Source organism: Theobroma cacao, chromosome 4 (genome assembly GCF_000208745.1).
Source record: "Theobroma cacao cultivar B97-61/B2 chromosome 4, Criollo_cocoa_genome_V2, whole genome shotgun sequence".
Lineage (NCBI taxonomy): Eukaryota > Viridiplantae > Streptophyta > Magnoliopsida > Malvales > Malvaceae > Theobroma > Theobroma cacao.
The window spans coordinates 15,570,651-15,597,759 of record NC_030853.1 but is presented as its reverse complement, the minus strand read 5'-3'; the positions used below and the strand labels follow the sequence as shown (position 1 = coordinate 15,597,759).

The window sequence follows — 27,109 nt, the reverse complement described above, 5'->3', positions numbered from 1 at the left end:
TCAGTGTGTTCCACGCTCTTTGAAGTGGCTTAGAAATATGTCCTTTCACAGGAACAGTCAAACTAGGGGTCCGGTTTCTGTCAGAGAAGTGAAACTCCCTCAACATAAGATGAGTAGCCGTGTGGATTTTCTGTTAGAACGAAAACAAAAACTGTTTTTTTTTTTACTTCTGCTAACAAGCACCGGTCTCTCTATTTCTCACTTTTATTTATTTATTTTGTGCAGCTCTCTCAGTCTCGCTTGTTTCCTTTGCAAATATCTCTCTCTTCTCTTGTTTGTTTTTATCTGCACTTTCTTTTTACCATTTTGGGATATGAAGATGACCGTGCAACAGTTCCACAACAGCTCCTGTTGTCACCAAGAAAATAATGGCTTGTCCAATTGCTACAGCATATATTCACCTTCCAGCTCATCAATGGAGGTGTTAAAACACATGGATTCTCTTTCTATTACTCCAACCCATCATGTTTATTCTTCACAAAATATTTGTTACTGTGGTGACAATATTCCTGTGAAGGGTCACATGGGGATTTCATATGTGATCAACTGTCCTTGTAGCTTGGAAGAGGATGCCCGAAACTGTGAGGTAGGTGATCATTTTTCTAAGGGTTCTGAATCTATTGATGAGTTTGGAGAAAACAATGCTGCAGTTTCCATGGAGGATATAAGGAGAAGAATCTGTATGAATGAAGGTAACCCTGGTGATTGTTTTCTCAGTGGGAAGGATGTTGGGCAGTCTAAGGTTTGTGCTAGAGGGCATTGGAAACCTGCCGAGGACTCTAAACTCAAGGAACTTGTTGCACTTTATGGACCTCAAAACTGGAATCTTATAGCTGAGAAGTTGCAAGGAAGAACAGGTAAAATCTGTTAAAGAAATTCTAGCAAAGTTCTTTCCCTTTTATGCATTTTTTCCCCTTCATTCATATGAAGGTTGTGCTTGAATAATGACAAATTAACATGTAAAACCTTTTATTAATTTGAAGGTAAAAGTTGTAGATTGAGGTGGTTTAATCAACTTGACCCGAGGATCAACAAAAAGGCTTTTAGTGAAGAGGAAGAAGAGAGGCTGATGACAGCTCATAAAGCATATGGTAACAAATGGGCGATGATTGCTAGGCTTTTCCCCGGGAGAACTGATAATGCTGTCAAAAACCAATGGCATGTTATAATGGCAAGGAAATACAGGGAGCAGGCTAGTGCCTATAGAAGGAGAAAGCTAAGTCAAGCTATTCAAAGAAAGATGGAAGAAAATGGGAACCTTAACTGCAGAGAGGCGGCTAATGGCAACAACACAAACTCCCCTAAAAACCCATCTGTTGGGTCTAACGGCTCTTACAACAAGACTTCAAGGAAAGGAGCTGCGACCTGTGTTAGAGATTTGTTTCTTGGGTCCAAGAGCCACAACTCTTTTTCTCCTGGGGAAGGAGCTTGTAGAAATCAGACACCCTTAGATTTCTTTTCTGGTTTGTCCTTTTGGTCCCTACTTTATGTCATTTCACAACCTTTATGCATTTACTTTTGTGCTTCCTTTCATTGGCTACTTTATGCTAAATTTACAAATCTTTCATGAAGTTTCTCTTCTACGTTTAGTCATCCTAGTGTAAGTTTAACAGAACTGTTGCATTTACAAGTTCATATATGACTAATCATTAGTGAAGTTCAGCTTTAAGTATACTTGTTTATTTTCCAAAGAAGGCCATCTTCAATTTCTTGGTCTTTTGTTAGAAAAAAAAAGCATCTCTTTGCTGCATTTGATTATTGATTTTTCATTACTTTTGTGAAAGGGTAAATTGTGTGTTTTTGCAGATTACATTAGACCAGAAAGATTCAGATGGAACAGTAGGCAATGCAATATGCTCCACGACGAAACAACCTTGACTGTTTCCCATCCATATTCTCATCCTTCACAGATGTTAATGCAGCAATCAAGTAACCATCAGCTATCTGGTTTCTCAGACTCCATAGCATCAGCACCTCAGGTCACAGTCACCGAAACATCATCATCATCACCAACAGCTGCAGAGAAGGCAGCAGCAAGCCGTTTGGAGACTACTGCATCACCACCACCCTTTATAGATTTTCTTGGAGTAGGAGCTTCATAAAGAACAAGGCTTTCCAAACCTGGTAAATGGATTTAGAACTAAAAAGAGTGTCCAAAGAATAGCTCAGACGTCAATGCAGGGCAAAGAGAAAGGATTTATTTCTAGATTAATAAGGATTCAGAAGCAGCCCTTATTATCATCAGCATCTCTGTCCTTGTAACCATTCCCACCAAATCCAACAGTTGAACCGGTGAACTAGTACTCTTTTTCAGTCTAACAGTGTTCCTGTTTCTTTCTTTCTTTCTTTATTTCAATTTCTTCTTTTTATAAGAAGGAAAGAATTAATGTAGAAATTATGGTCATCCATGGAAACTAAAATGAAAAAGAAAAAGAAAAACTGAACGATTTTGGAGAGTCTACTTTCATATTGCTATACATGTTTACCTTTTAGTGGAAGGAAACTTAAAAAAATTGAAGCAAGTTCAATATGGAAAAGAAGGTTTAGGGTCCTTTTCCTGTGGGGCAAAGAAAGTGACAAAAGGTTCAGTGATGTGCTAATGCTGGAGAGAGCAGTAACAGAGAGGGTGCTATTGGAATGGAACAACTGCGGGAATATTAAGTTACAAAATAGAACAGAACAAAACATAGGTACTTTTCAAACATAAGATTTTCATGGGCCTGGAGAATTCAGGCGTAGGCGTAGATATTACTTACTTGTCACAACCATCTTACATTTGCATGAGGCTCTTCAAGAGATATATGCTTATGCCTTTACCTACTTCCAAATCTGTGCACCATTATCTCATTAAATTTTGCCTTTCTTGCCTGCCTGGCTCTTCACAAACACATTTTGTGCTTGAAACCTTTTGGTGTGGCTATGAGTACCGATATATGTTCAGCCTGGATTTCTCCCACAACCTGCATGTTATCTCAAGACATTTTTCGTTCATTCCCCTTCGTCTTATAAGACTAAAGCATATGAAGAAGGCGTAGGGATACCTCAGCTGCTGGGTCAATCTTGTGGTTCCCTTTGGGTATTGTTAACTTGTTCCCAATTATAGCCTAAGGACTTTGGCCTCTTCAAACGATGACACCAACTTAACTTTTGGTGAACAGTGAACGGCTATTAATTAAATTAAGACGTTATAAATGATTCAATCCGAAGATGTAAATAACATAATATAAAATCAAAGACAAAAATTGAATATTTATTTCTCAGTCGGATCTTAATTCTTAATTTGGCATTTCACTTTAAGTGTTTTCTATAGCCATAGCTGACAGAATTAAAAGCTCTGATATCTCTAGCAGTTCAACAAATGATAATAACTCCTTGAAAGCCACAAATGGGCAGATTTTCCTCTACTTTCTGTGTTGATCTAAACAACACTATGGGGGCTAAAATGCTTGAATATTTTGCTAGCTAACAACATATTTAGGCACCTTTAATGTAACTAATTTCTTCCAAAACCTCAGTTTAAGGACTCAAAAACCATATCTTATGAAATTAAATCTCTTCAACAATAATAAACAAACTACTTCTCAGGGCATGGCCAAGGGAATGGATCCTGCAATGTCTGAGCTCATATTGCAACTTGGGTCTCTTTTCCCGAGGGCCCAATCTTTATTCCTCAGGGCCTTCTGAAAGCACAGGTATCAAAAACAATTTTGTTTCTTCTAGGAACAGTCTACGGGATCTCAACCAGACGAATGTGGATGACCATTCGGCTAGGTTTTTCAACATTCACATTTACTTTTATTCATTGTCAATATTTGCTGCTTAATCATATTGTAGCCAATTTATTAGTGATTTCTTTAAATTCTGATATTGCAATTGGTCAAATAAGTAAAGTGTATCCAATAGTTTAAGATAAAATAAATTTAAAATCTAACACTAGACTCTTATAGATGTTGGTTTTGGTTTCTAACTTACAATTTCTCTTAACATTTATTTTACAGCAAATATACCAACAAGAAGTAAAACGATTATACACATAGATTGTATTGAAAGTAAACTGAAACGAACGACACAGCTCATGGGTTAATTCCACCTCTTTATCTTCTAGTCGAGAAAAAATTCCATTGCACTATTTAATACTATTTGTTAGAAAAGATCATTACTTCAATGATCAACTCAAGTGACTATTAGGCATTATGTACAATAGACCTCTTTTGAGTAACTGTAATCCATGAGATACATTAACTTTCTTTTTAGTATTGTTATTCATTATGTCATTAAAATATATTCTTGAGTAATTGTTTCTTCGTGTTATATATATATAGAGCTTTGATAGTTTATTGGACAAAACAAAATTTCGAGAACACAATTTTTTAGCAAAAGTAAATATATTTTCACTCTAAGCTCTCTCTTTCTATCTCTAAATATTTTTTATCAAATTCTCTTATAATTAGTCCTTTTTTTTTTCCTTATTCTCAACCTTAGTCTATACTTACCTATTTTCTTTCACGATACCCAATACTTTAAGGCTGTTCCAATCTTCTCTCTATGGCCTCTAGCACATGTTTTATTTATTTCCCCACTCTCACCAAATTGCACTCGCTTTGTTCTATGTTAAGAATAAATGGACTAAAATATATCTCTTGTTTTATTAGACTAATATTAATAGCAAATAAACACTAAAAAAATCTTAAAATATTAGAAAATAAAATTAATAATATATTATGTAAAAAAGTAAGGAAAATAAATATAAAATAATTAAGTTTAAATATGGAAAAAAGTTTATTTTACTTCAATCAACAAAACATTTCTTGTAATGTATTAAAAAACCTTATGTTTTTTCCTAAATCACCCTTAACTTAAAAGCAGATTGATAAGATTGTTAATCTTATTATTGATACCATGTAGCAAAGAAAGTGATTTTTAACATCTTCTTCCTCTAAGTTTAGATTTGGAACGACTTAGCTAGCTCCAGTTTTATACATCCAAAAAGTTTGAACTTGTAACCTATGATTTGTGAACTTCACCAAAATAAATAAACAAATGATAAAAAGAAACGGCCTGCTGCCTTGAAAAACTCCAGGCGAAAGAATGGCCACTCTAAAAGCAGCAAGTACCCAACTGGCACCATTTTTATTCCTCAAACACATAATCAAGCTCCTAAAAGTCTCAGCTGACACAAAAAACTTAAGATTAGGCAAAATAATCCACACCCATTTATTAGTTGCCGATCGAACCTCAAGAGAAAATAGCGTATACCCGTTAAATTCTTTAATCAACCTCTATGCGAAATGTAGCCAAATTTCAACTGCCCAGAAAGTGTTTGATAGAATGCCTGATAGAAACTTGGTTTCTTGGTGTTCCTTAATGACGGGGTATTTGCAAATTGGGTTTTCACTGGAAGTGTTAAACTTGTTCAAAAATATGGCTTTAGTGGATAATTTGAGGCCTAACGAGTATAGTTTCGCACTAGTTTTTTCGGCTTGTTCTGAGTGTGGGAAGGTTTTAGAGGGTAGGCAGTGTCATGGTTATGTGTTGAAGTCAGGGTTGGATTTTCATCAGTATGTTAAGAATGCATTAATAAATATGTATTCAAAGCTTTCGGATGTTGAAGGAGCTATGAGGGTTTTCAGTTTAGTGCCTGGTTATGATGTCCTTTTGTATAATTCGACTTTAAATGGACTCTTGGAAAACGGATTCTTAAATGAAGGGGTTGAAGTTTTGGAAAGGATGATCGGAGAGTGTCTGGAGTGGGATAGTGTAACTTACGTTACTCTCTTTGGACTTTGTGCTTGTATTAAGGGTTTGAAGTTGGGTACACAAGTGCATTGTAGGGGTTTGAAGAGTGGTGTTCAGTTGGATGTTTTTGTTAATAGTGCAATCATTAATATGTATGGGAAATGTGGAGAGGCTTTTAATGCTAGGAAAGTTTTTGATTGGTTGCAAGTTCGGAATGTGGTTTTATGGACTGCAATCATGGATGCTTACTTCCAAAATGGATGCTTTGAGGAAGCACTAAATCTGTTTTCTGAGATGAAACTTGATGATATTTCACCTAATGAATTCACTTTTGCGGTTATGTTAAATTCTACTGCAGGGTTGTCTGCACTAAGACATGGACATGTACTATATGGAGAGATTGAAAAGTCCGGTTTTAAGGACCATGTTATTGTTGGAAATGCTTTGATTAATATGTATGCAAAGTGTGGCAACATTGAAGCAGCAAGTAAAGTTTTTTCAGAAATGATGTATCGAGACAGCATTACATGGAATGTGATGATATGTGGGTATTCTCATCATGGGCTAGGTAAGGAAGCTATGGCTGTGTTTCAAGACATGTTGGCTGTAGGAGAATGTCCTAACTATGTTACTTTTGTGGGTGTTCTCTCTGCTTGTAGCCATCTGGCTCTAGTAAAAGAAGGTTTATACTACTTGAACCAATTCATGAGACAGTTTGGAGTAGAACCTGGGTTGGAGCACTACACGTGTGTTGTTGGACTCCTGAGCAAGGCTGGACTACTTGATGAGGCTGAGAAATTTTTGAGGTCTATACCAGTCAAATTAGATGTTATTGCATGGCGTACACTGCTCAGTGCTTGTCATGTCCATCGAAATTATGTTTTTGGGAGGCACATAGCAGGATTACTGTTAGAGATGGACCCTAATGATGTGGGAACATATACACTGTTATCTAATATTTATGCAAAAGCAAAGAGGTGGGATGAAGTAGTGAAGATCCGAAAACTGATGAGAGATAGAAATATCAAGAAAGAACCTGGAGTGAGCTGGATAGAGATAAGAAATGTTACCCATGTTTTTGTTTCAGAGGATTGTAAACACCCAGAGTCAAGTCAAATTTATGAGAAAGTAAAAGAACTGTTAGCTAAGATTAAGCCATTGGGATATGTACCAGATGTTGCTGCTGTGTTGCATGATGTGGAGGAAGAGCAAAAGGAAGACTATCTTAGTTATCACAGTGAGAAATTGGCCATTGCATATGGCCTTATGCAAACTCCCTTGGAGGCACCTATTCGGGTATTTAAAAACCTTAGAATGTGTGATGACTGCCATTCTGCTGTGAAACTTATTTCAAAGATCACAAACAGGATGATCATTGTCAGAGATGCAAATCGCTTCCACAGATTTCAAAATGGATGCTGTTCATGTGCAGATTACTGGTAATTGGTTCATTGACTGTTTGCTTCTTGATGACGGAAGAAGAAAATTGTATGTTCTGGAACACAGAAAACATGCATGCCAAATTTCTCTCCAAGACAGCCAGGGATCATCGATCTTCATTCTATCTACCTGGATACTATGTAAGTATTAAATGGATGTTCTTGAAACAGCTTATATCTTTGCCTATATTATCATTTATAATTACATAGGACTTAGGAATGGGTTCCTTTCTTTCAGGTCATAAATTCCAATGTTAGGGTGTATATGCGGTTGACTGATGCCCTCCTGCCCATGTTACTGAAAGCTTAAGGCACGATCCTTTTAGATGTTGATGTAAAATGTTCAGGTACATTTATGAATGCAAGAACCAAAGATGGTTTCCATATTTCAGGAACTAGAGAACGAAAACAGCCCACAGATATGCCAGACTAAGTGAAAAGAAAATGTTCCCTAATTCCTACAGCTTGAATACTGGCACGGTTGACAGATTTTGATTCTTGCTTGGAAAAATCAAATTATTCTACATTCATCTGCTTGCTCCATTTTCATTTTCCCCTTCTGCTCTCTGTAGAAAGGATGAATTCAGGAGGGGGGGGGGGGGGGGGGGTGTAAGTTTCTATAGTCAACAGTCAGTCTTTTTTCCATTTTTGGATATATATATACTCAACAATCTTTTCACTTTGTAGTACAGAAAAATCTGAGATGAGAATGAGCATGGATGAGTTCTAATCTTGTTGAACCATGGAACCATGTTTGTCTTCAATTAGATTATCTTCTTCTTTCTCTGTTGTTTCCTCCTTTTAGCATCAGTGTGGGTTTCTTAGAGAAAATTAATATGCAGGAATAGGTTCTTTCTATATTATATGGGGGCACCTCTATACTACTAAGTTTCCTTTAAATAGAATCAAAATTTTCCCTGGTAATAAATTCCTGATGTCTGAAAACTATTTCTAGTAGACAGGATGAGCAAAAATTTTTCCTGATTTTCTGAGAGATTGATTCAGATTTATAGTATCTTACCTTGTTTGCAATCACAAATTAGTATAGGGCGATACTTAGTAATACCAATATCTGATAATAATAGTCATAATCGCAATTACAACAAAAGAAAAGGAAAAATCAATTATATCAAAACCACCTAACAAGAAATAGAGGTAAAAATTAATCAAGTCTAATAGTATTTATTAAGCTTCCAGAAAAAATTAAAGGAAAAAAAAAGACTGATTCAGCAAAAACTGCTCTCCATTAATTTTACAAATTCCTGAAATTCTATTCTGCCATCTCCATCTTCATCAAAGGTTTTGATCATTTTATTGCAGTTCTCCAGCTTCAAGCCTTCCTTCAATCCCAAAATACAGAGAACTTTCTGCAACTCCTCTGCATCAATAAACCCATCTTTATTCACATCAAAAACATTAAAAGCTTGCTTCACCTCTTCCAAACTTGGCTCCTCCTCAAACAACCTGGAAAGCTCATCAGAACCAAATGATTCATTTAGCTCCTCACTTTCTTGGTTGCAAAAAAGTCCCAGATTTCCCATCAGCTTCTCCACATCTTTTCTAGACACTCTCCCCTCATCTTTCTTCTTCTCAGCAGATGAAACTTCCTTGTTTAAACACTCAAAAGCCAGGTTGTTCTCCCAGCCTGATGTCTTTGAGCTGCCATGTTCATACTGGGATTGTAGAAAAGACCAATATCTTGAGAAAAAACTTCTAATGCTATTATAACATATTAAACTATGAAACAACAAGATCATATCAACCAATTGAAACTGGCTAGAGTTTGCTGATGATGTCTCCATTTGAACTAAAGCAATATAGTTGGGTAAAATTTATGACTAAAAAGAAGTAGAACTATTTGGTTTTCTTCTTTGTAGTAGGACAGCGAAAAGCTTGTTGGCCAGGTTGAGAGAATGATATTGAAGAGGAACAAAAAAGAATAGTCTGCGTGGATTGATGGAATGGTGAGGTTCGGGAAGGGTATTTTAAGGCATCAAAGCTGGTCAGTTTTGAAAGGAGGTTAGGAAGTTGCCTGTATGCTGCAGGGAAGAAAGAAAAAAAAAAGGATTATAAACATGAAAGAAAAGAATGGGTCATTTCTTGTTTTGTTAAAGAGGAAATTTCTGTTGTCCTGCTAATTGGGAGCAGCTAGAAAACTTGGTCAGCTTGGCCTACCTTTGTCTTGTCTTTTATGTACCTGGAGTATTCTCGTTTCGTGTTTGGAACCTGCCCATTCCTTGTTTGAGTGGACTTTCTCAAATGACTTTTCCGTTGAAGTTTCTAGGAAGTGGATATTATAGGCGGCTAATTATTGATCATACGTTCTACTTTAGGCCATAGAAGAGTCAATTTCGTGGTGATTGTGGGAGGGAGGGAGCGTAATTTTCTTGTTGGCAGTTGAGTCTACATTGGAAAAGGGGCGTTGCTTTACCTTTTGTTTTCAATTTCAACAATCTTTACGCACACGTTGTGCTTGCTTGCTTTTGGACGTAAGACAAGGGAAGATCGGTGAGTGAAAAACATGATAGCTCCACTGAATTTCTTTTGGTCAAGCCCCTTTCCTGGCTCCTTCACTGCCCTTGAGTTTTGGGTAAGTCTCACATCATTCCTTCTAACATCAAATATTATCTAAGGTGTGATGCTGAATTTTTTTTTAATTTTTGGATTTAAACTTGTTTTTTAAATAGAAAAATCAGAATATTTTTTTAAATAATAAAATCATACACCAATCAATAAATTAAATGTTCAGATATTGTGATTTTGATTATTAATCAATAATCAATGGCTAACATTCATAAAATAGTGAAGGAGTGTATAAACCGGCAGCATTTTGATAATCAAGATTGTAAAATGGGTTAGTTTTGAAACAGGATGTAAACTTTTATTCAATAAGAATTAATATGGTTTTTTTTAAGAACAATGCAAAAAGAAAAAAAAAACACATGGATTTATGCCCTAAAGTGTTGAGAGAAGTGTGATTTTTCTTTATTTTTTATTTCGTTACTTTGCAATATATTTTCAATTACTACTTTACGTGTAAAAGATGCAAGGAAAGTAGTAGGCCAAGAGATAATAAAGGGATCCCACATGACCCAATTTTTGTTGAATGTTGACTAGGGATAATGCTTGGGTGAAGGGCTCTTTTTTGCTTTGCATTTTCTTCTCATTTCCTAGTAATGACGGTTCATCTCAATTCTAATTTCGTAATGTTATTGCATCACAAAGCCCATTTAGAAAGTGATGTAAGTAATTGCTACGAAAAGTGTAGTTTGTACTAGAAGATTCAAATCAACATGTGTTTGACATTTATAGCAAACACACTCTATATATTACACCTTATCAGATTCTAAATATTATTATCATTTCTTCCCACTTAAATATCATCTTATTTTAATTTATTAAAAATGCACACACTTATTTGTTCCAACACATAATTTCTCCTATGAATCCAAATCCCACGTTTCCACAGTAAAATATAAAAATATTCTTATCAATACGCTCTTTAATTCTATTTTATCTCTTTTTATTTCGAAATGCTGATCATTCGTGTTTATCAACCGTTGCTTATAAATATGAAAAGTTATATTTATCCTCAAATGTCATACTGTAATTTAATTTAATAATAATGAAATCATTTTTTATTCAATGTTTATCGATTCAAAAAATAAAAAAGAGGCACATAGTTATGGAAAAAAGGACAAAATTAAAAAAAAGAAATTAGTTAAGATTATTGTATTAACGATTGAAAAAGTTCATAATTTTGAAGTTAAAAATAAAGCTCTAAAAATATTAAGTAATAATTGTTCTAATTAAACTAGGTAGAATTTTTTTTATTCTTTTCTTTTCTTTTTCCTATTTCCTCTGTGTCCTTCCTCTTCCCCTCGTGTGTATTCTCATTCGTGTGGTATAATGGTTCCTTTCTTTTTCTTCCCCTTCTTCCTGTATCTCTCTCAATTTGATCACTTTCTTCTTCTCTCCACGCACCACTATGACTTCAATCCTAACATTAGTATCACCAACACACTGTACAGTGAATTTTTCAACAACAACTACAAAACTTGGACAAAATTACAATATTTTACCAAAAATAATAATTCAAATCTCATAAAATTTCATCCTATAACATTTTTAAGTTTAAAATGAACCTCACAAGAGCTTGGCTGAAAGTCAAATATATAGACCATTATTGATGGAAATTAGATCTACTCTCATTATGCTTCAAATTATCGGATTTGTACATGTTATTAGAGAAATATTTGATTTTAAAACTTTTGTTGTTATTGGGCTATGTATTAAACCAAAAAAAAAAAAGAGAATAAAGATGAAGGTGGTGACTGGTGTTGATGAAAAGTAATAAAGAGAGATAGTGTAAAGAAAAAGAAGGTAGAAGACACTAAAATTAGTGGTTTTAATCTTTGAATTCTTAACATTTTAAAATGATTCTATTTTGATGTTTTCATCAAATTATTCTCACCACATTGTAAAATTACATAAAATATCATGTGAATGTGCTTTTAGTATTTCACATGAATATTCTTTTCAGTTATTAACGGAATAATGCAACAAACGGATAAAAATGTTAAAAACGATTCAAAGATTAAAATCTAATGTAACGTCCTAGTTCTTTATACTCGTGCATTATAGAGTAATAATATGCTTAGTAAAAATGTGGAGAATTAATTTTGAGCTTAGTGTATAGGGGTTTAACCTCAATTGGTTGTAAAAAAAAAATTGAGAGAGAATTTATAATAATAATAATAGAAAAAAAATATGTGTGGAAAATGGATTGATGGGGAACAAAAGCCCAAGAGATGTCGGCTAAAGTTATTTTTATTTATTTATTTTTGCTGCTGGGTCCTGAAGCTCAAAAAAAAAAAAAAGGAATGAACCCTTAATTAAAGAAGGCCCAAGAAGGCCCAAAAAGAAAAAAAAAAACCAAAGAAAACAGCAGTTTCGAGGCTGGCTTGAAACTCCTTTGTTCTGTCCGCCCCTTGCTTTGGTGAAAGAAAACTTAAGCTTTCTTCTTTTATCCATGAGCTCCCAAGTTTCCCTTGAGATCTTCAGGCATTGTAGCGGCACTTTGGGGCTTAGAAACACACACCAAAGCCAAGCCACAATTGGCTCAAGCTGAAGCAATTTGGAGTTAGGGTGCTTTGGGTTGGCCACTGAGGTAAGAGTTTGAGGTATATTGATGATTGGAAATTCTGAGATTTTAGTTTGGAAGTTGTTAGTAAAGAAATGAAACTGAGTTATGCTTAGAAATCCTGGAACTTTCTGAAAACACGAGTTTTGAGATTTTATTCTGTTTAGGTGGTGTGGGAGGCTCAAAAAAAAAAGTGTGGGAGTTTTGAGATATATATATATCTGTAACACGGGAAACCAGCATTCTATACCTTTTGACCTTCAAAAGGCTTTCTGGAAAAATCTATTCTGCTGTATAAACCACATTGTTCGTGTTTTCTATATAATGCTGAATGCGTCTGTGTAGTATGCTATTCCATCTGATGAATATGGTTCCGGACGAGTCTGTAATGATCGAATAAGACCGGTTATTCCATCGGTGGCTTTGGCACCGAATGAGTCTGATATACATTTGTTTACTCTAATATGTATCTGTTTATTTTAATGAAGTTCTGTTTTATGTTCATGCACTTCTAAGGCGTGCATGCTTTGTCATATTGTATTTTTTTTTTCCTCTGTGATGAATGCCTAAGACATATTTGCTTAGTTTAAATTGCTGGGCAATTCTGACTTAGTCTGGGAGACTTGAAGTTTGGCCTAGTTTGAAAGTAAGCTTTAAGCTCTGCCATATTTGGTATGTCTGTCTTATGTTTTCTGTGGCTGAGCTTTTGATAATCTGTTTCGATTCGTAAGTTGCTGTTTGCTGCTATAAGCCTTTGTTTTTTGCACATGTGCCTTCAAGGTGAGTTTCTGTCAACTAAACTCTAGTTTGATCTGTTTGCTTAAGACTCTTGGATTGGGCACTTGAATTAGTTCCAAAGTGAGCTTAGAATCTGTTGTACTTACCATCTAACTTATGATTCGAATGGTTAGCTACAGACGTAATTCTGTGAAGGTTAAGGAGTTAAAGACAAGTTGGGCAATGTTTTAATTAAATCTTTCTGTTTGTTGGTGCTGGGGGAAAGGTTTGAGCCTTAGCATCTTTTTCCTGGATATCCGATCAGCTTTAGATAAGCATTCTGTCATTCTCTATTTCTGCTCATGAACTTCTGTTTCTCTGTGACTATGCTTCTGTTATTTACTTATGGACTTCTGAGGCTAGTTTGCTCCATTTAAATTCTGTTTCCACATGTCTGATAGCGCCTAAGAGAATTGGGACGTGAAATAGTTCTAAAATACGCCTGAAATTTGTTATGCCTGGTATGCAGAATATGCTTCAATGAACCAGTTATGATTTTGATTCTGTTAAGGTAAATGGGTTCGAAAATGTAAGGGCGGTGACTTGGATAATACTAGTTCTGGTTAAAATAAATAACTAAACTCTCCCGTTTCCGCATGTTTACTTCCGCGCCTACTCATTGAGTTATGAAAGACTCATTCCAATTAATTGTTGCCTTGTGCGGATATATATAGCTTTTGGGGACTTTCGTGTGGAATCGAGTAGCTCGCATCTGTTCTGTAGGCTGATTTTGGCATCCGGTAGGCACTCCCAACCTGTCGTGTCCATTCCGCTGATTTTGGTTTTAGTCGTTTCTGGTTTTGTGGGCAACCGTGCTGCCAATTATTTCTATTAGCTTAATGATTTTAATGTTTGGCATGACCAGTTGGATCATCTCGGATCAATAATGATGCAAAAAATTATTAAAAATTTATATGATCATGCATTGAAAAACTAAAAGATTTTTCGATTTAATGAATTTCTATGTGTTGCTTGTTTTGAAGGTAAATAAATTATAAGGCTATCACCAGTTAAAGTTTAAGACTGAATTTTTTACATTTTTTAATATTATTCAGGGTTATATGTGGATTCATATATCCGTCATATAAATCATTTAGATATTTTACAGTTTTAATTGAAGTATCAACTATATGGTTATATATGTGCTTATTATCAGCTTACAATTTGGCATTTGCAATCATTCATTTACAAGTACATTTTCCTGGTTATATAATCAAGATTATTTGTCTTGATAATGTTGGTGAATTTATATCTCAAGTTTTTAATATTGCATATTAGTAGGAATAACTATTGAACAATCTGTTGCTTATGTTCACACACAAAACAGTCTAACAGAATCGTTTATTAAACACTCTCAACTAATTGCAAGGCCATTACTTATGAAATCCAAACTTTCAATGTCTGCTTGGGGGCATATCATTTTGGATGTAGTAGCATTTGTATGCATCAAGTCAAACGAATTACTATAAATTCTCCGTATACAATTGGTTTATGGTTAGGAATTAAATATTTCTCATCTAAAAATTTTTGGATGTGCGGTATATGTTTCAATTGCTCCATCACAATGTACAAAGATGGATCCTCAAAGGAAGTTAGGAATATAAGTTGGATACGAATTTTCATTTGTAATTAAATATTTAAAATTATCAATAGAAGATTTATTTATGGTAAAGTTTGTCGATTGTTATTTTGATGAATCAAATTTTTCAACATTAATGGGAGAAAATAAGTAATTGGAAAAGAAAATTTTTTAGAATGAATTATTATTATCTAGTTTTGATTCTCGTATAAATCAATATGAATTTGAAGTTCAAAAGATAATTTTTTTACAAAATATAGTAAATCAGTTACCAAATGTATTTACTTACCTAAAAGGAATAATCAAATCTTATATATCAGCTGCAAATGCTCCTATTAACATTAATGTCCTTGTAGGACAAGACATGCAAAAAACATAGAGAGCAATCGATTTCAAAGTTAAAATCTTTAAAAAAGAAAAGGAGCAAATATTCAAGATGGCTAGAAAAAAGAAGTAGAAACTCTAGGAAAAACTTCTAACATAATTGATAAAATTTCAAAAGAAATGCAAGTATCTGAAATAATTGAAAATGAAGATATCTCAATCAATTATGTCATGACGGGAAAAAATGAAACTAGAATGCAATAAACGTCGACAATATTTTTATATATAATATAGAGCTCAATATTATGAAAGAAAATAAGGATCTTGAACTTACATTTATTGAAGAATGTAGACAAAGAAATGAGTGGCCAATGTGGAAAAATGTAATCAAAGTGGAATTGAATTCAATTGCAAAATGTGAAGTTTTTGGACTTGTAGTCTGTACACCAAATAATGTAAAATTTATGGAATATAAATGGGTATTTGTACGAATATGAAATGAGAAAAATGATATTATGAGATATAAAGCACGGCTTGTCACACAAGGTTTTAGCCAAAGACCTGGTTCTTGATATTGAATATGAAGTGATATATTCTTTATGGTGGATGCAATTACAATTTTATATTAACTAGTCTAGCAATATATGAGAAGATTGAAATACATATAATGAATGTAGTTACAACCTATTTATATGACTCATTTGATTTCAATATTTACATAAAAAATCCTAAAGGATTTAAATTGCCTGAAGCACAAAAATTTGAATTCTTGAAAATTTTATTCGATCAGATTAAATAAATCTTTATATGGATTAAAACAATCCGGACGCATGTTGAAATACCCCATACTTTGATATGGTGATAAATAAAGTTGATCGAATGCAGATTGAGGTCAATTAAAATGTTTAAAAGTGATAAAAGATGTAAGAAGTAGTTTAGGATAAAATATTTCGCAAGTGAGAAAATAACAATAAAATAATAATAATTTTATCGGAGGAGAATTTGTGAGATAAAAGGCGATTCGAAAGTCAATTGAGGCATAATAAGGTATTTTGGGTACCAAGGAGACAAGATAAAATTTTTAGAATAAAATAATATTTTATTAATGAAATAATATTAAAATATTAATATTTAGCCGGATATCGAAATTAGTCATGAAGAAGGATCATATGGTTGATCCAAGTGGGGGAGAAGATGACAAGCCCGACTCTATAAAAATATTTGTCATGACATACATGTGATGGATAGCATGTTTGCATGCTAAGAGAGTCTCGAAAAATTAAAAAAAAAAATCGGTATTATACCTAGACGTACAACAAAGTTGATTTAAGCCTCGAACTAGATCAAATAGAGAATTCATGATGAAATTAAGAATTTTAAAGTCCCAGAATGGTTTAATATGGTGATTCGGAGTTCGAGGATCAATTTGGAGTAAAATCGAAATTTTCGCTATCTAGGGGTAAAATGGTCATTTGGCACTTGGGGACAAAATGGGAATTTTAGAAAAGATTTTTTTTGGCCCCATTTGACTTATTGGAGTAGGATTTGAGGTTTAGAAGAGAAAAATTTTAATTTCGGTATAATTTGGAGTAAAAGGGTAAAATGATAATTTTGCCACCCCAAGGGCAAAATTGTAATTTTCCACCACCAGGACATTTTTCCAGCACATGGTCTTCCTTTATCCTCATTTTGACCATTGACTAATTGTGTGGTGGAGATAAAAAGGATTAAAATTTTAAAATTTTAAAAATGGACCAATAAGAAAATGACATGTGTCATACCTTTATTATTTTATTGTTTCTTATTAAAAAGGCATAAAATCAGCCCATTTTCTTCATATGGCCGGCCAAGCAAGGAAGAGAGAGAAAGAGAGGAAGAACAAAGGGAAAAACAAGAAAACCTAGGTGGAAAATTCAAAGAAAAAGTGAAGAAATCAAGGAAACAAGCTAGGTAAGTTAGAATTTCTTTAGTTCTCCTTGATACCTAGCTTACCCATGCTTTTGTTCTTGATTTTCATGGTTGAATATTGAGTTATTATGATGAATTCAATTCTGAAAAATGGGTTAGGAGAGAGAAAGTTGTTAGATTAATTTGATTTTAAGTTATGTTAGTGTTTTAAGTTAGTTTAGCATATTTAGAAACAAAACAACAAGAAAAGAATTTATTTTCTCCCACAACCCTTAATGGCCGAATTTACCATGTGTTGAGTGAGGATGAATTTGATTTTCATTCTAGGAGAATTGGTTAAGAAATGATGAATTATGAGCCTAGAAAAATAATGAGAATTTTCGGAGCAAAAATACGAATTTTTACCCACTAGGGGTATTTTCGTAATTTGCTATTGAGACTGATAAATTGAATCTCATTCACAATCATTAAGGTAATTTAGGTATAATTGGAGTGTAGAAAGTGAGAAGAATTGATTTGGAGTTAAATTGGAGATAATAGGCCGAATTAGGTCAGCACCGCATTTAAGCGGTAGTCGGATAAGTTGTATATCATATCATGCATATATACCGAGCCTGAATTGATTTTATAATGGTCAAGCATTGATGTGGTGAATTATGTATTGTACATTGTGGATAGGTGGTGAGCAAAGTACACTGGTAAAAGTACAGAGATTGTGCTTGGAGACTGGGATTAGGAGTACATCGACTCCTAGAACTGTGAGTGAACTTATTATCGTCTTAATTATCTAGAGTAGTTTTATACAATTGTGTGATTTTATGAAAAATGGGTTTAAATGGTAAATTGCTATGTTTTAAGAGAAATTGTGATTTTATAAAATGATTTTATAAATTTTCTGGAAAATCGAATATTGGTTTTGAAAATAGAGTAATTGGAGACTGCTAGTTTGTGTTGCAAATTTATGGTTTTGAATTGAATGGCTTATGACAATAAATGAGCATGAATGGCTAAACTGATTTTGGTGTTAGAATTATTTATACTGTGTATTCAGCCTTGAGAGGCTAGGTTGCGATAAATTGCCATGTCATGCTAGAATGAATTTTATTGATTGGTGGATTATATATTAATTATTTACTGCAGAGGGGGTTCCGTGGACCAGCCTATTAGAGGGGCACGGTAAACTCCATTATATTATTACCTCGAACGGAGAGGCGCGTAGGGTATCTCCTGGGGTAAAGCTTAGGGTTCACTTCACGCCAAACCACCACGTGAAGGGGAACTCAGCCAACGCCAAGGAACGGCTGTATTTTTCTCAAACTAAAATATATTTTAAGTGTACACAAAATTTTAACAGCCTTGGCGGACTCGGTTAGATGCCCTGCGCAAGGTATCACCGAGTATGAGTTTTGGCACGAGCCAAAGTTTTAAGAAATTCATAAGCCAAGTTGATTACTCGATTTATATGGATTGATTTTATTTGGTTGAAATGAACTGAAAGGTAATGAAATTACAGTATGATGACTTATTTTAATTGTCTCCATTTACTCGGCTTTAGATACTTTAGATGGTATCTGTTTACTCACTGGGATTATAAAATCTCACCCCTTCTTCCTATACATTTTTCAGGCTCAGGACAGTTTGTAGATAGTCGAGTAGGACGAGAACTAAGCTCGGAACTGCATTATAGAAAGTAAGAGTTCACAGTCTTACATCCTCTTGGTCAATTGGAGCCCACGTGTCATTGCAGATCAAAACTTATATTTTGGTTATCTGTATTTCTATTCATACAATTTTTACTTTACTTTCATGTGCGAAAAATTATTTACGAATATTTCTATAAAAATTTATTTTATGAGAAAATAGAATATTTTATTTATTATTTTTGAATAGTACTAGTTGTCAACAATTTGCTTTCAAATGAACGTTTTAGATACTTAATTGTTTTTAAATCATTAAATATATATTTTCTGCTTACCTACTACATTTTTAGCAAGTTTTGAGATTTTTGACGAAAAATTACGAAAATACCCCTGTGAGCCAGAAAATAATATTTTATTGTTCTTATTTGAAAATGACTTATGATTTTTTTGAAATGCGAGATTTAATAACTGTTGCTCACCGGGGAGATGCGGAAGTTGATGCTAAGCCTTGCGGGGTTTCAATCGGCATTCGGGGTGAAGAATGTCTGTTGAGGCCTCGCGGCGGTTGTCACGGGCCCGATGGGGAGTTCCGGGTCGTGACAATTTTATTGGTATCAGAGCATGGTTTAAAGATCAGATATTTTGATTTTAAAGCTTTGGATTTTAAAGTCTTTGGTTTTAAAGTTGTTTTAAGAAATCCACATTGACACTGCGTGGCCCCAAATTCAGTTAAGTTAAGTTAAGTTATGTTAGATTGAATAGAATATATGCATCTACATAGAAATTTACCTACTTTTGAGATGCATAAATAATTAAACAATTACTATTTGATTGCATATAGGTTTTGAGGTGCACTGGTGACATACACACCATATCTAGGAGAGACGGTAGTCCCGACGCCTCTCATAGTATTAGTGAGGGATCTCTAGATTCTACTGTTAGGAGCCGATGGCAGCCCGAATCGAGTAGTCCAAAAAGTGCAGATAGTAATAATATTAATGTAAGCATAAGAGGTTCCCTTTTGAGAGAATCTAAGGAATATACTAAAGAAAGGGAAAATTAAGGATAGCCGAAGGAGGTATTCGTTCTAGGAAGAGTGTGAGAGTAGTCCGACACTTTCCACCAGGCTGTGGGAGAAATGTAAGGGGACAACCAGAAAAGGATAAGGAGAAAATAACAGTGGCAAGTAGACCCCTTAGAAAAGTGTCAAGTGTACGACATTTTCCTCCCGGTTGTGGAAGAAATGCTGCACCGGTGAGTGATGAAGAATATAGGAGAATACAACAAGCTTGGATTGAGGAGCAAAGGAAAAAAATCTCAAGAGGAGGAAAACCCAGAAGAGGATCTTCAGGAGGACTCGGAGTAAAATCTTCCGATAAGATCAGATTAAGATGATGATCCCAAGGACATGTAATATTTTCGTAGGATTTTACACTACCTTAACTCTAAGTAAATGTTGTGTAAAAGAGATAATAATTATCTATACAAAGAAGTAAAAATAGTTTGGCTTTTAAAGTATAGGACTAGAATGTATTATAAAATGGCTGTTTAAGTAACTGAAGGTATATGGGAATCTTTAGTATGATAGGGATAAATTGGTAATATAATTATTGAGGAAGGTTATAGAAGGAAGCAATAAGGTTATAAATGACATTCGGAATGGATAATGTGATTACGTTAATGATTGTAATTTAAGCATGAAGGGGATTATTCAGTGATGTTATGACACTATGAGGTAATAGTTGGGCACAAATATAACCCAATGAAGTTAAATTATGGAATATGGGGAATATAAAATTTTGATTCAGTAAGGATTGCGAGAATAAAGTGAGGAGGAAGCTGGGCTGTTTTCGTAGTTAATTATACCGAAAGTCAATAAGATTATTGGAGTATAAGACAAAGAAGATAATTGGATAGGGATGACAATAAATTTGAGGAAAGTTGTAGATAGTAAGCAACTTATGTGTGGAGTGGTATATGTATCATGAATTTATTACACTGTATGGAAAGGATGTTTTGAGGTGGAATTTTATGAATGTTGATAAAAGTCAAAAGATGACATGAGATGAAAGTATTAATCTGGCTTAGTGTGTATGACAAGAAAATAGAAGGTACCTATACTTATGGAACTCATGATATATATCTAGAAGGGAAACCACTGGTTGAGAATGATTGATGTGGTGACTTTGAATGCAGACAAATAGCTTTGATGAGAAAATTTCTAATAGCTACAGTACTTCAGCATTGACTGTTCAACGCTATACTGCTCCGAATACCTCACGCCTATGATACATGAGTAAGATGGGAGTGACACGATAATGAGCTTACAAATTGAATTTTGGTTGTTGGTCATTGTGTTTTGTTATCTGGGAGTCTTAAATATTCTGGAGAATGTTTACCCAAATGAATTGAAAAACTTCTTTATTGCCTTGTATATAGGCATATAATTAAAAGAAAAAAAATTTAAAGATTCTTGAGATGACTATATTGAGATGAGATACCAAGTAATGAAAGTGTGAAGGAAGAATTACGAGACTGGTATAGAAAATCAGTTTATATAGAATATCATTACGAGAATTTGTAATATCTGTTTTGATACAGTAAAATGACAAGGGTTAGTAACAACATGAGGCTAATTGTGTGGCACCCTAGAAACCTATGAAGATGAGTTAGGGATTGAATGGATGAGTACGTATTTATATATCTTTAAGATTAAGTGTTTTAGGAATACATAAACATCTTTGAGAAGAGATTATAATCATACACAGCAAGTATGAAACGTAAAATTTTTAAAACTTGCTGAGAAGCCTAACGGCTAAATCACAAGTTAAGGGATCACATGCTGTGAGACATAAGTTTAAGATAGATATTCCCAAGGAAATACTCAAGAGAAGTTTTGCTCTGGATCTCGTTAAAGCAAGCACTAAGTTATGTGATTATAAAAAGGAAGCTGTAAGCTGAGAGTGATATTAGTATTAATATTGAAAAATACTTGAGGAGAATCTAGTTTTAAGTTTTACAATTTCAAGTACAATTTATAAATTGGTTAAGGAAGAATGATGTTATGTTCATATGAAGGAGTGGAACAAAGGATGATAGAAGTTGACCTTGAAAATGAAGTCAGATAATGAAACTTTCCTAATATATTATGGAAATTGGAATTCGAAAATGCTTAAGGCATACATGATTCAAATGGGTTCGAGTCTTAAGTGACAAATCAATATCGTAATGCAAGAAAGATACAAGGTAATATAGAGGCATGAAAGATGATTAAGGACAAAAGGATGACTCTTAGGAATTGTGGTATTGCATGAGATGCAATGATCAAGTTGAGATAAATCTTTGAGGCATCAATAGGATTATAAAGCATACACGCATAATAGATTATAATTCAATGGAGATGACATTGTGATGAATGATATATAGTATAAGGAAACTCAAACATATGGTTGGAAATGATATGAATGATATGAAGTTATACACAAGTATAATAAGAAGGTTGACATGCACTATAAGAATTATTATATTGAAACTAGGATTGGGATACGGATGAATAAAGGGGGAATGTAGTCCAAGGCATGTGAACACATGGATTCCTATATATAAAGAGAGATGTTGACATTTGAAAATGCATGTATATATGTATATATGAAATTGATAATTTTACTAACTAAAGTGAAGAATGGTTCTCAGTAATTGGGAGATTTTGAAATAGTGTCCAGAGAGGTCAGTGAGCTAAAGTGTTAACGGACATGCAATGAACGATTAAAGTTATGAGTGACTTTGAAGGTAAACCTTGGATTGTTTAAGTTCTTAATGGAACTCTATTAAAGGAAGTGTATAGACCAGTATAAGATGGATGAATCAAGGTTGAGAAATTTGGTACGGAGCGAATTAATAAAATGATGATTAGGTATACATAAGTAAGTATGATATGTGATCGAAATCAGTATAATTGAGGTGAAGTTATGGTTCAAATTTAATAATGGTGATAAAGGCATGCTTAGTGTCTCGATATAAGAGATCATGGTTGTGAAAAGTATTACTGATCCAGTTCCAAAGGATGATAATTGCCATAAATAAAGCATTTAATTGAACTGAAGGTGAACGAGGTGAATAAATTGAATGTCCCTATAGAAGGAACAAGGAGTAGGATCATAGAAGGAGATTGATAACGCAACATCGACGGGAATTCGAGGACGAATTCTATTTAAGTGGGGGAGATTGAAATACCCCATACTTTGATATGGTGATAAATAAAGTTGATCGAATGCAAATTGAGGTCAATTAAAATGTTTAAAAGTGATAAAAGACGAAAGGAGTAGTTTAGGATAAAATATTTCGCAAGTGAGAAAATAACAATAAAATAATAATAATTTTATCAGAGGAGAATTTGTGAGATAAAAGGCGATTCAGAAGTCAAGTGAGGCATAATAAGGTATTTCAGGTACCAAGGAGACAAGATAAAATTTTTAAAATATTAATATTTAGCCGGATGTCGAAATCAGTCAAGAAGAAAGATCATATGGTTGATTCAAGTGGGGGAGAAGATGACAAGCCCGACTCTATAAAAATATTTGTCATGACATACATGTGATGGATAGCATGTTTGCATGCTAAGAGAGTCCCGAAAAAAATTTACAAAAGTCGGTATTATACCTAGACGTACAACAAAGTTGATTTAAACCTCGAACTAGATCAAATAGAGAATTTACGATGAAATTAAGAATTTTAAAGTCCCAGAATGGTTTAATATGGTGATTCGGAGTTCGAGGATCAATTTGGAGTCAAACCGGAATTTTCGCTATCTAGGGGCAAAATGGTCATTTGCCACCTGGGGACAAAATGGAAATTTTTAGAAAAGATTTTTGGCCCCATTTGACTTATTGGAGTAAGATTTGAGGTTTAGAAGTGAAAAATTTTAATTTCGGTATAATTTGGAGTAAAAGGGTAAAATGGTAATTTTGCCATTCGAAATCGAAAATTTAATTTTTTGAAAGGATTTTGATCAAATTTAATTATTTGGAGTGTGAAATGAGTATGAGGAGTGAAAATTATGCATTATGGAAAATTTTCAATTTTTGGGGTAAAAATGTAATTTTTGAAAAGTTCGGGGGCAAAAGTGTAATTTTGAAAAATTTGCTCCACCAAAACTTTGGAAAAATCTGGAAATTTCACTTAAGACTTGGATAAGTCAAAGGGAATGCATGGTGAAAAAAATAGGACAAGTGGATGGCTAGAAAAAAAAATGAATTAATAAAATATTTAAAATATGAATAAAATAATATTATTTCATTAAACAATAAAAAGGCATAAAAAAAATCAGCCCACCCATTCTTCTTCTTCAACATTCGGCCAAGCAAGAAACAAGAGAGAGAAAGGAGAAAATAAAACCCTAGCTAAGAAATTTAAAGGGAAAATAGGTGGAAATTCAAAAATCAAGTGAAAAAAGGTAACATTTCTTAAATTTGTCTTGTGCTTTACCTTTCCCATGCATTTTCCATCATTTTTCATGGTTGAATCATGTGATTTGAGGATGATTTGAATTCTGGTCATATGGGTTTAGAGAGAGAAAGTTGTTAGATAAATTTGATTTTGAGCTATGTTAGTGTTTAGTGTTAGTTTAGCATGTTTATGAGTAAAACAACAAGAAAAATATTTATCTTCTCCATGAATTTCCCTAGGCCGAATCTAGCCAATGGTATGTGAGGATGAGGTTGACTTTATTTTAAGAGAATTGGGTGGAAAAATGATGAATTATGAGGTTGGAAATTAAATGGGAATTTTCGGTGCAATAAATTGAAATTTTTACCCACTAGGGGTAAAAGCGTAATTTATAGTCCGGACTGATAAATTGGACCAAATTCACAGTCATTGAGGTATTGTGGATATAATTGGATAATTGAAATTGAAATGGATGGAATTGGAGTCGAATTGGGGATTTTAGGAATTTACACCGTGTATAGGCGAGTTAGGTCGGACACCGCAATTAAGCGATTGTCTAGACATTTCAAATCCTATCTAGTGCATACGCATGGATAAGAGCCTGAAATAATTTATGATAAATTGACACAATTTATTGAATTTTGTGTCATGGATTATGGATAGGTGGTGAGTCAATTGTTTCGGGTAAGAGACTGCACCCGAGGGCGGAAGATAGGAGTATTTCTACTCCTAATACTGTGAGTAAACTTATTATCGTCTTAATTATCTAGAGTAGTTTTATACAATTGTGTGATTTTATGAAAAATGGGTTTAAATGGTAAATTGCTATGTTTTAAGAGAAATTGTGATTTTATAAAATGATTTTATAAATTTTCTGAAAAATCGAATATTGGTTTTGAAAATAGAGTAATTGGAGACTGCCTGCTTGTGTTGTAAATTTATGGTTTTAAATTGAATGGCTTATGACAATATATGAGCATGAATGGCTAAACTGATTTTGGTGTCAGAATTATTTGTATTGTGTATTCAGCCTTGAGAGGCTAGATTGCGATAAATTGCCATGCCATGCTAGAATGAATTTTATTGAATTGGTGGAGTATATATTAATTATTTACTGCAGAGGGGGTTCCGTGGACCAGCCTATTAGAGGGGCACGGTAAACTCCATTATATTATTACCTCGAACGGAGAGGCGCGTAGGGTATCTCCTGGGGTATAGCTTAGGGTTCACTTCACGCCAAACCACCACGTGAAGGGGAACTCAGCCAACGCCAAGGAACTGCTGTATTTTTCTCAAACTAAAAATATATATTAAGTGTATATAAAAATTTTAACAGCCTTGGCGACTCGGTTGGATGCCCTGCGCAAGGTATCACCGAGTATGAGTTTTGGCACGAGCCAAAGTTTTAAGAAATTCATAAGCCAAGTTGATTGCTCGATTTTTATGGATTGATTTTATTTGGTTGAAATGAGTTGAAAGGTAATGAAATTACAGTATGATGATTTATTTTAATTGTCTCCATTTACTCGACTTTAGATAGTTTATATGATATCTGTTTACTCACTAGGATTTTATAATCTCACCACCCTCATTTTCTCACATTTCAGGCTCGGAGAATTCCATAGTTAGCTGATTTTGACAAGGACTTTCATTTGGACTCGAATCGATAAAAGTTGTAGGTTTTCAGCTTTCGATGCATTTTGGTTAGAGGTGGGCTCACGTGTCACTGTAAAAGAAATTTTATGCTTTGGTTATTTGCTTTATAGTATATATGAATATAATTAACTTTTACGCTATAAGAATTATGTACCGATAGTTTTATGAAAATTATTTTACAAGAAAATAGTTTATTTTATTGAATATTTTTATTATATTCAATTGGTCAAATTTTCACTTCAAATAAACATTTTAGATACTTAATTTGTTTTTAAATCATTAAATATATATTTTCTGCTTACCTACTACATTTTTAGCAAGTTTTGAGATTTTCAAAAAAAAAAATGAAATGACGAAAATGCCCCTATGAGCTAGAAAACAAAATGTTATGTTCTGATTTGGAAATAATTTGTAATCCCTTGAATTTTGATATTTGATAACTATTGCTCACCGGGGAAGTACGAAAGCTGATACGAGAGCCTTGCGGGGTTTCGATCGGCATTCGGGGTGAAGAATGTCTGTCAAAGCCTCGCGGCGGTTGTCACGAGCTCGATGGGGAGTTCCGAGTCGTGACAATTTAGATTGGTATCAAAGCATGGTTTAAAGATCAAAGATTTTGGTTTTAAAGCTTTGGATTTTAAAGTTTTTGATTTTAAGGTTGTTTTAAGAAATCCACACTGACACTACGTGGCCCCAAGTCCAATTCAATTAAGATAAGTTAAGTTAGGTTAGATTGAATAGAATATATGCATCTACATATAGAAATCTACCTACTTTTGAGATATATAAATAATTAAACAATTACTATTTGATTGCATATAGGTTTTGAGGTGCATTAGTGATATAGACACCATGTCTAGAAGAGGTGGTAGTCCCGATACCTCTCATAGTGCTAGCGAGGGATCTCTAGATTCTACGGCTAGAAGCAAATGGCACCCTGATACAGATGATTCGGAAGGTGGTTCATCCCGAATTCCTAATAATAGAATTCCTCTGAACTTAGCAGAATGGGTTCATAATAAGGAAAACTTTGAGAGTAGCCAGAATTTTGAAAGTGAGAGTAGCTCCAATATTTTGACAATTGAAATAGATTTCCTTTTGAAACAATCCGAAGAGTACCATAGAGAACATACGAGGAAGGCAATTGCAAGGGGAGATATTCGTCTTAGGAAGGGGATGAACGTTGTATGCCATTTTCCTCCTGGATGTGGAAGAAATGCTGCACCGGTGAGTGCCGAGGAAATTAGGAGAAGACAACAAGCCTGGATTGAAAAGCAAAGAAAAAAATCTCAGGAGGAGGAAAACCTAGAAGAGGATCTTCAAGAGGACTCGGAGTAGAATCTTCCGATAAAATCAGATTAAGATGCTGATCCCAAGGACATGTAATATTTTCGTAGGATTTTACAGTACCTTAACTCTAAGTAGATGTTATGTAAAAAAGATAATAATTATCTGTACAAAG

General features: G+C 33.9%; 3 protein-coding genes and 1 long non-coding RNA gene across 6 annotated transcripts; 3 read left to right on the top strand and 1 right to left on the bottom strand.

Moving 5' to 3' along the window:
* Positions 234–2,444, top strand: LOC18594955 (myb-related protein B). 2 transcript variants are annotated; one of them, XM_018118932.1, is made up of 4 exons: positions 475–586; positions 718–857; positions 984–1,463; positions 1,807–2,444. In XM_018118932.1, exons 1-4 carry the CDS (start codon positions 570–572, stop codon positions 2,100–2,102), a joined length of 933 nt encoding a protein of 310 aa, XP_017974421.1. In that variant the 5' UTR covers positions 475–569; the 3' UTR covers positions 2,103–2,444. The 2 variants fall into 2 exon arrangements, with proteins under 2 accessions (XP_017974420.1, XP_017974421.1); XM_018118931.1 differs by having other exon boundaries at positions 234–857.
* LOC18594956 (pentatricopeptide repeat-containing protein At5g39680) lies at positions 5,003–7,699 on the top strand. Its single transcript, XM_018118928.1, has 2 exons — positions 5,003–7,316; positions 7,414–7,699. Exon 1 carries the CDS (start codon positions 5,089–5,091, stop codon positions 7,177–7,179), a length of 2,091 nt encoding a protein of 696 aa, XP_017974417.1. The 5' UTR covers positions 5,003–5,088; the 3' UTR covers positions 7,180–7,316; positions 7,414–7,699.
* Positions 8,326–9,228, bottom strand: LOC18594957 (probable calcium-binding protein CML45). Its single transcript, XM_018118816.1, has one exon. The coding sequence runs from the start codon at positions 8,975–8,977 to the stop codon at positions 8,402–8,404; it is 576 nt and encodes a 191-aa protein (XP_017974305.1). The 5' UTR covers positions 8,978–9,228; the 3' UTR covers positions 8,326–8,401.
* Positions 23,958–25,638, top strand: LOC108661697. Of its 2 annotated transcripts, none has more exons than XR_001927469.1 (3): positions 23,958–23,998; positions 24,655–24,728; positions 25,599–25,638. It is a non-coding gene; the product is annotated as an uncharacterized LOC108661697 (long non-coding RNA). The 2 variants fall into 2 exon arrangements; XR_001927467.1 differs by lacking the exon at positions 25,599–25,638 and adding an exon at positions 25,112–25,151.

Coding starts and splice junctions, on each gene's coding strand:
- LOC18594957 (XM_018118816.1), bottom strand. CDS start 8,977: ATGGAGACATCATCAGCAAACTCTAGCCAGTTTCAATTGGTTGATATG.
- LOC18594955 (XM_018118931.1), top strand. CDS start 314: ATGAAGATGACCGTGCAACAGTTCCACAACAGCTCCTGTTGTCACCAA. Junction 858..983: donor GAAGTTGCAAGGAAGAACAG/GTAAAATCTGTT, acceptor ATTAATTTGAAG/GTAAAAGTTGTAGATTGAGG. Junction 1,464..1,806: donor ACCCTTAGATTTCTTTTCTG/GTTTGTCCTTTT, acceptor GTGTTTTTGCAG/ATTACATTAGACCAGAAAGA.
- LOC18594956 (XM_018118928.1), top strand. CDS start 5,089: ATGGCCACTCTAAAAGCAGCAAGTACCCAACTGGCACCATTTTTATTC.